Genomic DNA, 13,952 nt, shown 5'->3' with positions numbered 1-13,952 from the left:
TCTCTCTCTCTCTCTCTCTCTCTCTCTCTCTCTCTCTCTCTCTCTCTGTCTCTAATGTAATAGTGTCAGGGTGTCATCTCATTTTGCAGTAAGGCTCTTGAGGGTAGGAATTATGTCTTCTGTGTCTTTGTCCTTTCAGTGCGCTTCGGCATCTGCTGTGTGAGTTATTCAAGCCTCAAAATCCCTTTTTCTCTGAGTGTTCTTCTTCCTAATCAACCTCTAATTCCTTAAGCAGCCCACGCTCTCCTTAGCATCCTGCTAATCTTCACAAGTGACCTGAGGCTAGACCCAGTTTAGAAGTCAACACTATCGTGTTAACTTCTCTTGTTGGTTTCTTGTACACCCCTGTCCCACATGCCTGGCAAAACTCCACTTCCGAATCAGCCAAAATGTCTGCTTTCCTGCACTCCTCTCCTAGAACCGTTAAGTACTGCCATTTTAAATCAGAAGGGTGGTGATGGCCACGAGGTGGCTCTGTGCTTATGAGCACTGGCTGCTCTTGCAGAAGGCAGGAGTTAGAGCTCCCAACCCTTACCCTGTAGCTTACAGCCATCTATAAATCCAGGCTGTTGTGAACCTAGAATTCACTACAAAGGCCAGGTTGGTCTTGAATTTACAATAATCCTTTTGTGTCAACCTCCAGAGCACTGGGATCAAAGGTGTAAACCACTGTACCTGGTTCCATTTTCTGTCATTGTATCACAGACTTCCCTCTGTGATGGCTGTCTGTTTCCAGATGCTTCTGCTGTGAGCAGGCCAGAGAGCGTGACTCTTACATACAGTACTCACCCTGACATTGTGAGGATGAAGCCCTCCCGGATGCTGAGACATGTACTGGGCCAGATCCGTATGCTAAACAAACCAGCAGAGAAAGAAGGGCCAGAAGTCAGTGGAACTTAGTGTCCTACATCACACCATAGAACTGGGGAGGAAGTACACCAAAAATGTGGATACTTTAAAGAGTAAAAGGAAGATAGCCAGATTTTTCTGCTATTCCATTGTTAATATCAGATATAGTATCTTTCTAGTTGGCTGCTGGTGTAAGGAGCCTGTTTCTTGGCACAGAGATACCCATTTGAGTGACTGGCATACAACACACAGCAAAGTAAATGTTCACTTTCTGAGCATCCTTGAAGTCAGGTCAAGCACACTTACCTCAGGATTTCTTTCTGCTCATTTGAATCTTTTTTTTTCTTTCCAAAATACAAATTTGAGCTACTCTTTAGTAAGCTTATATACGGTCTTTCAATATCTTGTGTTATATATCCGTTAAATCAAAGAAAGAAATCAGGTTCTATTAACAATTAAAATAGCCTTTAAAAAGTGCCATGTTTTCTGAGAAAGCAAGTGCACAATCCTAATTTACTACTGGTGGCAAGGGGGACAAGACAGACAAAATCCAGGTAAAGAAGTACGAGTAATTGCCAGCGAGAGCGGCAAGGCCGCACTTAGCACATCAATGATCCATCATACCTTCCACATCACGATGAAAGTTTTATCATGTCATAAAATATTAACAGATTCATTATACAAGCACCAGGCTTTTCTCCCCATGTGCTGTAAGAGTCTGGAGAACTCACCATGTATTCAAATACGAATGTCAGAGTCTCTTTGGTGTGAACAATGTCATGCAAGAGGACAATATTGGCATGCTTCAAGCCCTTCAGGAGAGACGCTAGAAAGATTTAAACAAGATATTACATCAATCACTGATAACGAAAGTGCCTCTTTGAACCTATTTACCAATATTTGCTTTTTTTTTTTAACATTTCAAATCAAGCAGTCATAGGTTTTTACTGCTGGAAATGAACCTTTTCTGGAAGAACATTTGAAATGACAATGACCTTTATTATTTTAAAAATGGTGACCCACTGCATTTCCACAACTGCCCTCTCTGACTAGCTTGATGGTTGCCAACACTGCTTGTATCCACTTAATCCATTTTCTCAGAGCATGCTGGGCATTGTGTGAAGCTCTCCTCTGAGATTCTCACCATCCCAGATTCAGAGCTACATGAGCCTGGGCTCAGAGACACACAGGTCATTGGAGGAGCAGGGGACTGGCTGATCCACCTCTTAGAGTAGGAGTTTGTAAAAAGTGGCTAGGTTTTAAAATGTGTCCAGCCAGGAGCTAAGGAATCTAATAACATGGTCGGTGGGAGGCAGGAAGCAGGGAGTAAAGAACAATGGTAACCTGTGCAACAGGGACGGCTTCTTGAGGGAATATTGTAAACCTCCTCTATGGAAATCAAACTTAAAAGAGAACACCGAGCTTGGGGAGCCTTGGGGAGTAGTAGGCTGACAGCTGCCTCTTGCCTACTAAGTAACAGGTCATTGTTAGTCTTCTAAAAGTATTTATTTATTTATTTATTTGTTGGTGCTGGGGATTCAGCTTAAGGCATTTTACCAGTGACCTACCCTCATTGTTACCCCATAATAGCGTCCAATTAAAGGGGAGCGATTGCCACAAAAGGCCCAGAAAGGCTGTCTTTGGGAGTTCCAGAGAGATGGAGGACCCATGACTTGAGAAGGATGAAAACAAAACAGGCTTAAAGAGATGATAAGTCTCAGCATGCAGAGTGTAGTGTCCTTAGAACTAAGGGTGGTGTTTTATGCAACAGACCGTGACTATAACACCAGGAATCAGGGGACGGAGGCGGAAGGATTCCACAAATTCAAGGGCAGCTTGAATTTACAGAGTGAGACCCTGTCTCAAATAACAAATAAACAAAAGACTTAAAAGAATGGAACAGTATAAAACTCAAACCACCAACATCAATGTATGTGCATATTTAGGACATAATAGTAGAGGCAGGAATATAACAGGAAAGAACTCTGAAGGGAGAGAAAAGGAGGACAAGACAGAGTACAGGAACTGAAGGACAAAATACCACATCTCTCTCTCACAGAGTCAAGATTTAAAGGCATAGAGGTCTGGGGAGAGGCTCAGTGGGTAAAGTGCTTGTCATGCAAGCATGTGGACCTCAGATGACCAGCACCGCATAAAGGCCAGGGAGGAGTGGCAAAAGGGATCACTGGGGCAAGCTACCTACACAGGCTAGCTGAGTTAGCAAACACGGGGTCACTGAGAGACTCTGCCTCCCTAAATACCATAGGAGTGATCAAGGAGGGCAGCTCAACTTCTGGCCACTCATGGAACCAACACACATGCACACATACCATGTAGCACACACATAACAGATGTATGTATGTTTTTATGTGTGTTCTATGTTGTGTGCATGCATGTGTGTTGAAAACCATTATTTTGCCCCCTAACTAAAAACATTAATTTAAAAAAAAGAAAAATAGCATGTTGAAAAAAAAAAAACCTCAAAGTCAATGTTCTGATTCTGTGCCTATATTCCTACTTGATGAATCTTCTGCACCGCTCTTTCCTGCTATAGAGTTCTGCAAGATTAAGAACAAACTCAGAGTTGTGTGGTGGCTCAGTGGGTACATGATTATCCTACAAGCAAGAGCGCTTGAGTTTGGATCCAAAGAACCCAAGTAAAAGCTGGATGTGGTAGTGCGGACCTGTATTCCCAGCACTGGGGAGGATGGGACAAGGGCTTGTGGGTCAGTCAAGCAATCAGTGTGCTCCAAGTTCAGTGAAAAATCCTGGATCAACAAATTGAGGAAAGTACTCACCGTCAATCTCTGGCCTCCACACACCTAATCACACATGTACAAGCACAGGCGCGTGCACATACATGCAGCTCTGCCTTCTGGGAACACACCTATTCCCTCAGGAACCTGACCTGTTGTGCTTGTTATTGGTTTTGCTTCCTGATGGTTGGTCTCCTCTCTAGTTGGAACTCCATCATTGTCCTCAGAAAGCCAACACTTGTTAGTCCATTCCCTTCTAGTTGAGCTACCCTGCCTTTACCCAAGAGCTGCCATGCGATCTACAAGTGTCCACGACTGGACAGTTCACAAAGAGCTGCCATGTGATCTACAAGTGTCCACGACTGGACAGTTCACAGCCCCTTCTACTTTCAGTGATGATTGGTTCAAAGACAAGCAAACACCAGCAGCTCAGGAAAGCCCTCCTCCACTGGCTGGCACCATTAGGAAAGAGCTGCTTTTCTGTCTGCTCTGTGGGATTTTCCTTGGAGCTCTTGGGGCCAGATTACTAACACCTGGTGACAACATCCTAGGCATAAAAGGAAGACAGAGATGAGCTGGGGTATAGTTCAGTGGTAGAGTACTTGGTTCATCTGCAGGAGGCCATGGGTTCTGTCCTCAGCACCACACAGACACACACACAGAGAGACATACACACACACACACTCTCTCTCTCACACACACATATATACTTTCACACACACATACACAGAGACACACAGATACACACACATACTTTCTAGTTTCTCTTTTACACACACACACACACACACACGCACATGCACACGAAACATTAAGGCAGAGAAACCAGTTTGGCTTATCAGATGTCTTAGTGTCGTGGACAGTGCTGTGCAAGTCTGCGGTTGTTAAAGTGGCCATTACTCTTACTTCTTCTTTAAAGTCAGTTTGAGCTGTGAGCAGCAATGTGTGCCTCTAATTCCAGCACTCAAGAGACAAAGGCAAACAGATCCTTGTAAATTTGAGGCTAGCCTGGTCTACATAGAGAGTTCCAGGACAGCCAGAGCTATGCAGAAAGATCTGCTCTCAAAAAAACCAAGTCAGTCTGGGGCAAGCCACCCTCACAGTTGAAGGAATTCTGCTGTGCCTGCTGGTTTACTGTGTTCTTCTGACTGTGCCCATGGGGTCCTTATGGACCATATTTATTATTTCACTTTTAACTGTGAGTTAACTTTGTAAGTATGAGACCAGTTTCACTGCATCTGCTTAACATCTCTGGGCCCAGACTGACACCTGCACATGCACGGAGTGATGGTCTTTTGGATGCTGCACCACCACCTTAGCCAGCCACTTCGCCTAGAGTAAGTACTTACTGTATCAAGCATCTTTACTGAGTGTCTTAAGGGAGAGCTGCCTGTGGGATGACTCCTGGCCCTGAGACACACACTCTCTCTCTCAGTGAGCTTTGGAGAATTTCCCACCTTATGGGGAGTCTTTCCTGACTTCATTTCACAGGGTTCTTATAAATTGACTCAGACCCCATTCCTGAAACCCTTGGTAAACGGCAAATGTTACAGAGATGCAAGTTACAATTAATATCCTCACATGAGCTTCCCGTCCTCCTTTCTCTGTGAGCCCATTAAAACCCCACTCCCAGTCGTAAAATCTCGTTGTCAGTATGCTAGAATTTTCAATACCTCCCAGATTTATAGTAGTGACTTCTGACCATCAGTTGAGAACAGGTGTATTTTAGGTGCATTTTTACTTATGAATCATTTCCTAACTTTCTGTTTCTCTACACACATGTGCATACAGTACAATGCATCCAGAGGTGTAGCTCAGTGCTTACCTACTATGCCCAGGATTCAATCCTTAACACTATACACAAAATCACATTTTTCTCCAAAGGAAGTGGTAAAACAAATTGCTAGGAATATTAAAATATTTTAATTAATTAATTTACTATTTACTGATTTATTTCAAGACCAGGTCTCTCTGTAGCCCTGATTGTCCTGAAACTTAAATGTGTAGGCCAGGCTAGCCTCAGACTTACAATGATTCTCCTGCCTCAATCTCCCAAGTTTTTGGATTGCAGATACCCGCTAACACACTTGGTTTGAATTTCATTTTTAAAGTAATTTTGTTCTTACATGATTGTATTACTAAAACTCCTCAGGCTTACTTTAAAAATTATGGTGACGTAGTTTATTAATTGCAATGCTAAGACACTCAAAGAACATGCACAAGATGAGGCTTACTGCTGACAACCATGGGCATCAGTCTTAACTTCTGTTGTTTTCTCAGTACTCTGGTTTTACAGGAAAGGGGGAAGTGCCCTTTGGTCATTTCTGTTGTGGACTTACTTGTATCATCGGTCTTGTCTTCATTCACCACACCCTTGCAACAGTAAGCTAAGTGATTCGCACCTTTTGGTAGGTTAGTGCTTATGCAAACAAGCAGTCCCTCTCAGCTTCCTTTTTCATGCCCTCCACCAGCCCACCTCAAAATCCACTGTCAATTCTGCAAAACACTTCAGAGCCCTCCCTTCTTTCTGTGTGGTTGACTGCTGTCCTGGGTGGGCCGTGCTGGTATCTGGCACCATGAGTCGTCTCCCCAATTGTCTGTCCTGCTGACTCTTCCTTCTGGAACAATCTGAAACTGTGGTTCTTTCCAGTAAAAGTCAAAGACTATCCCTTCTGATTCCCAAGCCCCACAGTGACCTCTCATCTCACTCAATGAGATCCCAAGGCCTGAGGAGGCCTGCCGGGTGCCTCCCTTCCCCCACACTAGCTCTATGCTCTTCCTAAGCTCTCACCTCCTCCCATTCTCACTCCCTTGCTCTGGCCACAGTGGCCTCTAACTGTACCTCTGACACTTCTATTTTCAAGCACACCCCATCACCCACCCCAGCCCTTTGTGTTATGACTGTCATTTTCTCCACACACAATTCTCTTTCCTCCTCTGTTTGCATGCTTTCTCCCTCACCTTTAGGACTCTGCTCAAACTGTTCATGTAACATAACGGGTTTCCTTGTCCAGTCATTGCAGATGAAATCACGGCCTTCCACCTCACACACCCCAGCGAGCCTCTATTCCTCAGTTCTGCTTTATTCCCCATCAAACTCATCAGTGCCTGCCACCAGATACACGCTTATACATATACATGTGCACATGCGCACACACACACATACACGCACGCACGCAAGCACGCGCACATCCGTGCTGGTTGTCACTCTCCCCTTTGCTTCACAGAGACACTCTTGCCTTTCCTGCTTACTGGATTCTTGGTGCTTATTAGAACAGGGTCAGGAATGTTACTATTGGTTTTGTGATCATGTCTTTCATAGTGTTATTCATATATGTAGAGTCGATGGCCGTGTTTCTGTTGAAGATGCTTTGGCTCCTTGCTCCTTTTAGGCACCTGCCTCACCTAGATCAAAAACTGTTCTATCTCCTGCTCATGTTTACCATTGCTTTGCCAGCACCCCAGGATACTGAAAAGCCATATGGAAATGGAATCTTCTCAGTAACTAATAGAGGATTTGCATGAAAAGCAGGTCATGGTTTAAGTCTTTAGCTCACGGAATTACTAGTACCTGACTGGGTCCACACACCCAATGTGCCCTAGCCTCCAGGTATGTATAAGAAGGAAACTCAGGGAGAAAAGGCCTTGCTTTCTTTTACTTTTGAGGACTCTCTGGTCATTAGAGCAGGATACAGGATCTGATCTGAAGATTAAGGATACAAAGTCAACGAGGAAAGATACTAAAACCAGCATGCTGATTCTGGAAAGATTTTTATATTCACATCTATCAAGTAATATAGATGTGGTGACTCATGCATATAATCCCAGCACCTCTGAGATGTATCCAGGTAGGAAGATTGAGAGTTCAATGTCATCCTCAGTTATATACGAAGGTCAAGGGCAGTCTAGGCTACATGAGACCTTGTCTCAAAACAAAACAAACAAATGCCCTGTGTGTCGGCATACTTACTTTTGTTTTCTTCAAAGAAAAGGCACAGAGATAAATTGGGGGTGTAGATGAGTCACAATGGGGTTACATATTTGGATCATCCTAGAGCCTTGAGAATGTCTTCCACTGAGCTGTATCCTGCTCCTAAAATAATGTGCTGATGAGGACAGTAACAATAACAGCTAACACTCCTAGACTATTTAAGATATACCAGGCATTGCTGTAAGAATTTCACATACATTAGTTTGGTTTAATCATAAAAACACCAGAAATCAAGAAAGACAAATAAAACACTCCAAAGGAAAATGGCTAGTGCTGATCTTTTTCAACATAAAAGATAGCTATATTTAGCTATGATAGAATGTGGTTTAATATGTGACTATATTAAATATTATTAAATTAACATGTAATATTAATGTTATAATTATTATGTAATTAATGAAATATTAACTAACATTAAAACATCACATTTAGATATAATATGTGAGATATTTAATAATTCAGGGAAAATATTTCCATCTCACAATGCCATATAAATATTTAATTTATTGTTTTTTTTATTTCATTATGATCTGCAGTTGAATGATTTTTAGGAAAATTGATGTTTTACCAGCACAGTGATTCAGGATATTTTGATGCTACTCTACACTATTCTATTTGGTTTAGCAAAAGATGTGAAACACAATGGTCACAGATTAAGCAAGTCTGTCTCCCAAAGTCCTAGAGAATATCTGTATATCCTGGTAACCCTGGTAACCAAAGCTTTCTCAAGTCTATAGGCTGTTTAAAGACACAGATTGACCCCACCTCCTGACTTTGCATTTCCAGTACTAACACAGGCCTGGCATGTGGTGCTCAATAAACATTTGCGAATCAATAAAGACTAGGCCACTTGTAATGAGTCTATGCAGGGGTCAATAACGGAGCCTATCTTGTCTCCATCAGACACTGAACAATAAAGGATTTACAATTCCTTATGTTACATTGTCTCTGGCATAAGAGTCAGAAACCAAGATAAGGAGTCAAGTTATGAATCCCAAGAAACAGTATGACCTGCCGGGCAGTGGTGGCGCACGCCTTTAATTCCAGCACTTGGGAGGCAGAGGCAGGTGGATTTCTGAGTTCGAGGCCAGCCTGGTCTACAGAGTGAGTTCTAGGACAGCCAGGACTACACAGAGAAACCATGTCTCAAAAAAAAAAGAAAGAAAGAAAAGAAAAAAGAAACAGTATGACCTGGATAAATGCTTGGTAAAAGCAAATGAGTAGTTCTGATTTCTGTGGAAGTTAAACTCCCCATCATATCGTGTCTTCTGGTGTGATTGTGATGTAATTTGGGGGGAGGGCGGGGAACCAACCACTTCATGCTAAGATTTGAAGCCTGCTCCAAAGAAAGGAATTCATAACTGGAACTATAAACCCCATCAGAAGTCTGTGGCTCAGGTCATAGGCCCTAGTAGGAAAGCTACTGCTATTTGCTAAATGAACATGACATGCCTGTTAAATTGCCTTTGAATATTTCTGTTTATATCCCTAGATTAATGATGCTGGCAGCTTTGATCAGAGATGCTTCTCTGTGTGTGTGTGCTGGGCGACAGTTACTGAAGAGACTCATAACTGGTCAAAGTGCTAAGAGTAAGTGCCTACTGAGTGCTCATCCTTAAATAAAACTTCTGAATCACCCTCTCCAAGGCTCAGCGAACATGAAAGAATGGGAGAATGGGAATAATATAAAAGTTGGAAGTGTTGTGGAATGCTATCTTCAGGGGATGACACAATCATTGCCATGGAACTCTCAGTCACTGTGACAGCCCTGCAAGACACTGGGCCTATCAACATTCCATTGTGGAGGAGAGGAGGTCACGAGTCCCCATAGCTCCCTGAGGATCTACACGTATGTAATTAACAGTCCCTGGTGTAGCCACTGGTAATTCGTTCATATTCTTGTAAGTGATCTTACTTAACTCATTAGTTCCCTCCCCACAAAATGACACAAAAGTGGAGGTGGTGGAGAAATACTAATGGGGTGAATATGCTCGAAATAGATACAAGAATGAAAATGTCAGGATAAAACCCATATTATGTATAATTGACACATGCCAATACAAGTCCTTTAAGGCTGGTGAGATAGCTGGGTGGACAAGGGTGCTTGTCACACAAGTCTAGTGAGTTCTGTCCCTGGAAGCAATAGAGAAGGGACTGTACAAGGTTGTCTTCTGACCTCCACATAGGCATTGTGGCACAGCTTTGAGTGTGCATATGCGCATGTGCCCACATGCACACACAGACACACACACATACATTAATAACAATGATGATAATGATCATAATTTTAAATTAAAAAAAATCCCTCTCATATGTGGTTACCCTGGGGCTATTTCTCATAGGGCTGTAAGTATGTGCTTGAATATGTTATGCCGTTGATGTGATCAGACTCCTGTCAGCCAGGCCTGCCCTCCTCCATCTGTGGTAATAGCTGACTTGAGATATTAATCAGACTCTTTGTTGATCTTATTGGATGACCCCAGCAAGGTTCCTGAACCTCCTTTGAGTGAATTTTCTCACAAATGGATTAGGAGTAATTACTTTACATTGATCTCAAAAGGACTTCAGTGGCAACTGTTTTTCATTTAAATGCCGCCATTAGGGGTTCTGTAGGATGAGCCAGTGAGCTGCTGAGCACACACAGTCTTTTCTGGAGGGTTGCTTCTGAGTTTGCCCCATTTTTATGCAGAGAGCACCAGAGAGCCACTTTCTTTTTTTTTTTTTTTTTTTTTTTTGGTTTTTCGAGACAGGGTTTCTCTGTATAGCCCTGGCTGAGAGCCACTTTCTATTTCCCACTTTTACTCTTGCTGAAGGAGGTGCTTAAATGGTGTAAGCATTTGCAGTTTTATGTAGTAGAGCAGGGAGAATTTAAATATAACAGACTAGTACCCAAACATGTTGAGTAGATCTGTTACGTCAAACAAGTTACTCAGCCTCTCTGAGGCTCTGGCCCCTTCATTTCTACAAGAAGAAGAACACTTTGTACTTTCAGGTGTTGGGATAAGGGGTTAACAAAGACTGTGGTGGAGGGGGGGCCTTTCATATGCCTGGTTCTCAGACAAGGGTGTATGTATGCCTTCTTCCTTAAGGAAACGGAGTAGACAGGCTGAAGGTCCTAGGTTCAACCCAAAATGTCAATATAGAAGTCAATGAAACTAAGGTACATTCAAATAAAATCCATAAAAAAGTCAACCTACTCAAAGTATTTTCTTCCACTTGTAAAAATAAACATTTGAAATGTGATTCTCAGTCAATAATAAAAGACTCTCTTAAATTGCTACAAAAACCTCTGATCTTTTTATCTTTTTTTTTCTCCATTTTGTTTTGTTTGATAAAGGGATTCACCATGTAGCCCTGGTTTGCCTAGAACTGGCTATGCAGGCTATGCTGGCTTTGAACTTATAGTAATCCTCCTGCCTCTGCCTCCTGAGTGCTGAGATGACAAGTTTGTATCGCCATAAAGGACGAAGATAGTAATAGCCTGGGCCTGTAATTCCACCTACCTCAGGAGACGAAGGCAGGAAGGTGGCAAGATCAAAGACAGCCTGGGCTACAAGATGAGTTTAAGGCCAGCCTGGGCAACTCAGTGGGACCCTGTCTCAAGATAAAAAAATGAAAAGGAGGGCTGGACAAATGGTTTAGTGGTAGATTACTTACCTAGCATGTGTTCGGCCTTGGCTTTGACCCTCAGTATCATAGCGAAGCAAATGAGGGATTCTGTGCTGTTTGCAGATCTAGTAGTCAGCGGAGTGCCTAGCCATCTCAGACACCCAGCACATACTGTAGTGTGAATGCACAGAATGTCTGTGCGTTGGCTTGAATCAGATATTGATTGAAAGTTTGGCCATATTACATAATATCTCTAAAGGCGTTAAGAGGACTAAAAGATACACAGATGCTTAGGAAGAGTTTCTTAGTGTTGCTCAGACTTGTGTTAATTTCATGCTATTAATATGAAGATCATACAAAACAAACATGCATTCTACCTGGAGAGACTGTCCACATAGCAGAATCCCACTCACTAAGCCCTGGGCTGCCACACCTTTGGAGCAAGCAGATTTCTCAGGAAAAGAATTCCTGCTTCAGGGGTTTGAAAGGAAGGTTGTCTTACTCTGAGTTTCTCTGTCCATGGCTTTTGCTTGCCTTTTTAGCTAATGACCCTGGATTTTAACTAATGAACTCCAGCTGTTCTTATCTTGCTTCCCAGCCCTTCCCATTTAACCTCCGACTCTCTGGTCTCCTGAGCATCCAGATCTTAACCAGGGGGGAAAAAACGAGCCAGTGCCGAAGTTCTTAAGTGAGGCCTTGCTTTCAAGGCTGTGAGCTTTTTACCCTGGAGGAAAAAAAAGAAGCAGCCATTGTTGGAAACTGGAAGTTGAACCACCTCCGATGTGTCAAAATCCTTTTGTGGTTTTTCATATCATACAAGCAAAGTTTTCAGTAAGGGCCAGTCCCATAAAACAAACCGAGGAGGTCCACACAGGAACGCTAACTGTAATTGTGAACACCTGTGTGGGAGGCAGCAGTGAACAGGCAATTTGAGAACAGCCGTGCATATAGAACAATGCACACCCGGGGGCTTTGAGTCGGCGGGGGGCGGGGGGGACACATCTGTTAGCAAAACCTGCTGCAAAACATGTTTCACTGTGACCGCCAGATGCAGAGTTGGAGAACTTAGCTCTGGGGAAAATAGCAACAAAGCCCAGTGTGAGCCATCAGTGAACTCAAGCTCACAAAAGCCAATGCCCAGAGAAGGAGGGGGCTCAACCCCCAGAGAGCTTCCTCTAGTCTGTGTGTGTGTGTGTGTGTGTGTGTGTGTGTGTGTGTGTGTGGTGTTTAGAAATACTCTTTCGCCTATCCGCACATCTGTCTCCAAACCTGATCATGTTCTCATTTGAACCACTAATAAGTACACTAGTAAGTGCAGCTTCCATCATGTTAAATGCTTAAAACCATGTGTTCCCCCAGATTGCACCTGATCCTACCAGGATGAGTCCCCACTTACACTGATAGCCTTTTGGCCTTTCTATTTAAATGTAAAATGTTTCCCAGGGGCTTCAGAGACTTTTGAAAATGGCATCAAATTGAATTAGAAACTCATTTTCAGAATTGTTTTTTAAATGCCTGCTTGCATAGCCCATTCTTCTAAGTTCAGTCTAAAACCTACCTCCATTAGCTACACCAAGTCTGAGTCATTCTGTTTACAATAACAGTCTCTATACACTTAATGTTTGGACTGACTGCTCTGTTAAGGCTGAAAACAACAGAATGAAGTGTGGGACTTTTTCTGCTCATTTCTCAAACATTCAGCGCTATCTTTTTGCATGTAGTGTATACTCGGTAAAGAAGGGAAGAAAAATAGCTAAGTCGAAGAAAGAAGGGCCATATCTCTAGGGTTTTTTGCGTAGGGAATAATAATCCCGTCATTCAAAAGTCTCTCAAGGGGTGGGAATTTAGCTCAGTTGATAAGAGTGTGGTGGTTTGAATGAGAAGTATACCCCATAGCCTTTGGTATTTGAATATTTGGTTCCCAGTGGGAGGGATTGTTTGGGGGCAGAGCAGTTTTCCTGGAGGAAGTACATCACTGCAGGCTCGACTTTTAGAGCGCACCGCATCTCCTACTTCCGGTTTGCACTTTCTGTTTAGGGTGTGGTAGAAGGTGCCATCGTTTAGCTTCCTGTTCCAGTTCCCAAGGCTGCTCTTTGCTGCTCTGCCTCTCCCAATCCCCTGCTGCTAGCTGTTGAACTCTTATCTCTTTGGAACTGTGGGCCAGATAAACTCTTTCTTCCTTAAGTTGCCTTTGGTCGTGGTATTTCATCACCACAACAGAAAAGTAACTAATGTCCTTGCATGCTTGAGGCCTTGGATTCGACTCCCAGCAGGGAGTGTACAACTGAGTGTGGCAACTCTAATCATGGCCCTTGGAAAGGATAGGCAGGGGGAGCAAGAGTTCAAGAGCATCCTGGTTTACACACCGAGTTTAGGGCCAGTCTAGACTCTCTGGAGACATTTTCTCAAGCAAGCACGCCTTAAGTGGAATGTTGATAGATTGTATTCTTTAATTTTGCTATATTAGTTTAAAATTTATAAGCTATTAGTAGTAAACACTGTGATATAAATCTTGTCACTGATCAGTAAAATATGACCCAAAGGTAATAAAATAAAATAATAATCAAGAACAAAATAATAGCAGTGACTAATCGTTGAACCCTGAAAAGAGACTGTTAAGTATTCTCATTTGATCTTCATAACAACTTCATGAACTATATGCTATTATCAGCTACTTTTTTTTTTAAACGGGACAGGGTTTTTCTGTGTAGCTCTGGCTGTCCTAGAACTAGCTTGTAGACCAGGCT

General features: G+C 42.8%; 1 protein-coding gene across 2 annotated transcripts in view; it reads right to left on the bottom strand.

The window, feature by feature from the left end:
- Cdk15 (cyclin dependent kinase 15) overlaps positions 1-13,952 on the bottom strand; it is a 96,599-nt gene that overhangs the window by 73,575 nt on the left and 9,072 nt on the right. For both annotated transcript variants that reach the window (XM_028765761.1, XM_028765762.1), the window contains exons 5-6: positions 1,581-1,675; positions 790-852 (exon numbers count right to left, since the gene is read on the bottom strand). In XM_028765761.1, the coding sequence (XP_028621594.1) occupies positions 790-852; positions 1,581-1,675 (158 nt within the window). The remainder of the gene's footprint in view (positions 1-789; positions 853-1,580; positions 1,676-13,952) is intronic.

This window comes from Grammomys surdaster, unplaced genomic scaffold (genome assembly GCF_004785775.1).
Source record: "Grammomys surdaster isolate TR1022 unplaced genomic scaffold, NIH_TR_1.0 165, whole genome shotgun sequence".
NCBI classification, from domain to species: domain Eukaryota; kingdom Metazoa; phylum Chordata; class Mammalia; order Rodentia; family Muridae; genus Grammomys; species Grammomys surdaster.
The sequence above is the reverse complement of the archived record's forward strand: the minus strand, read 5'-3'. Positions and strand labels throughout refer to the sequence as shown.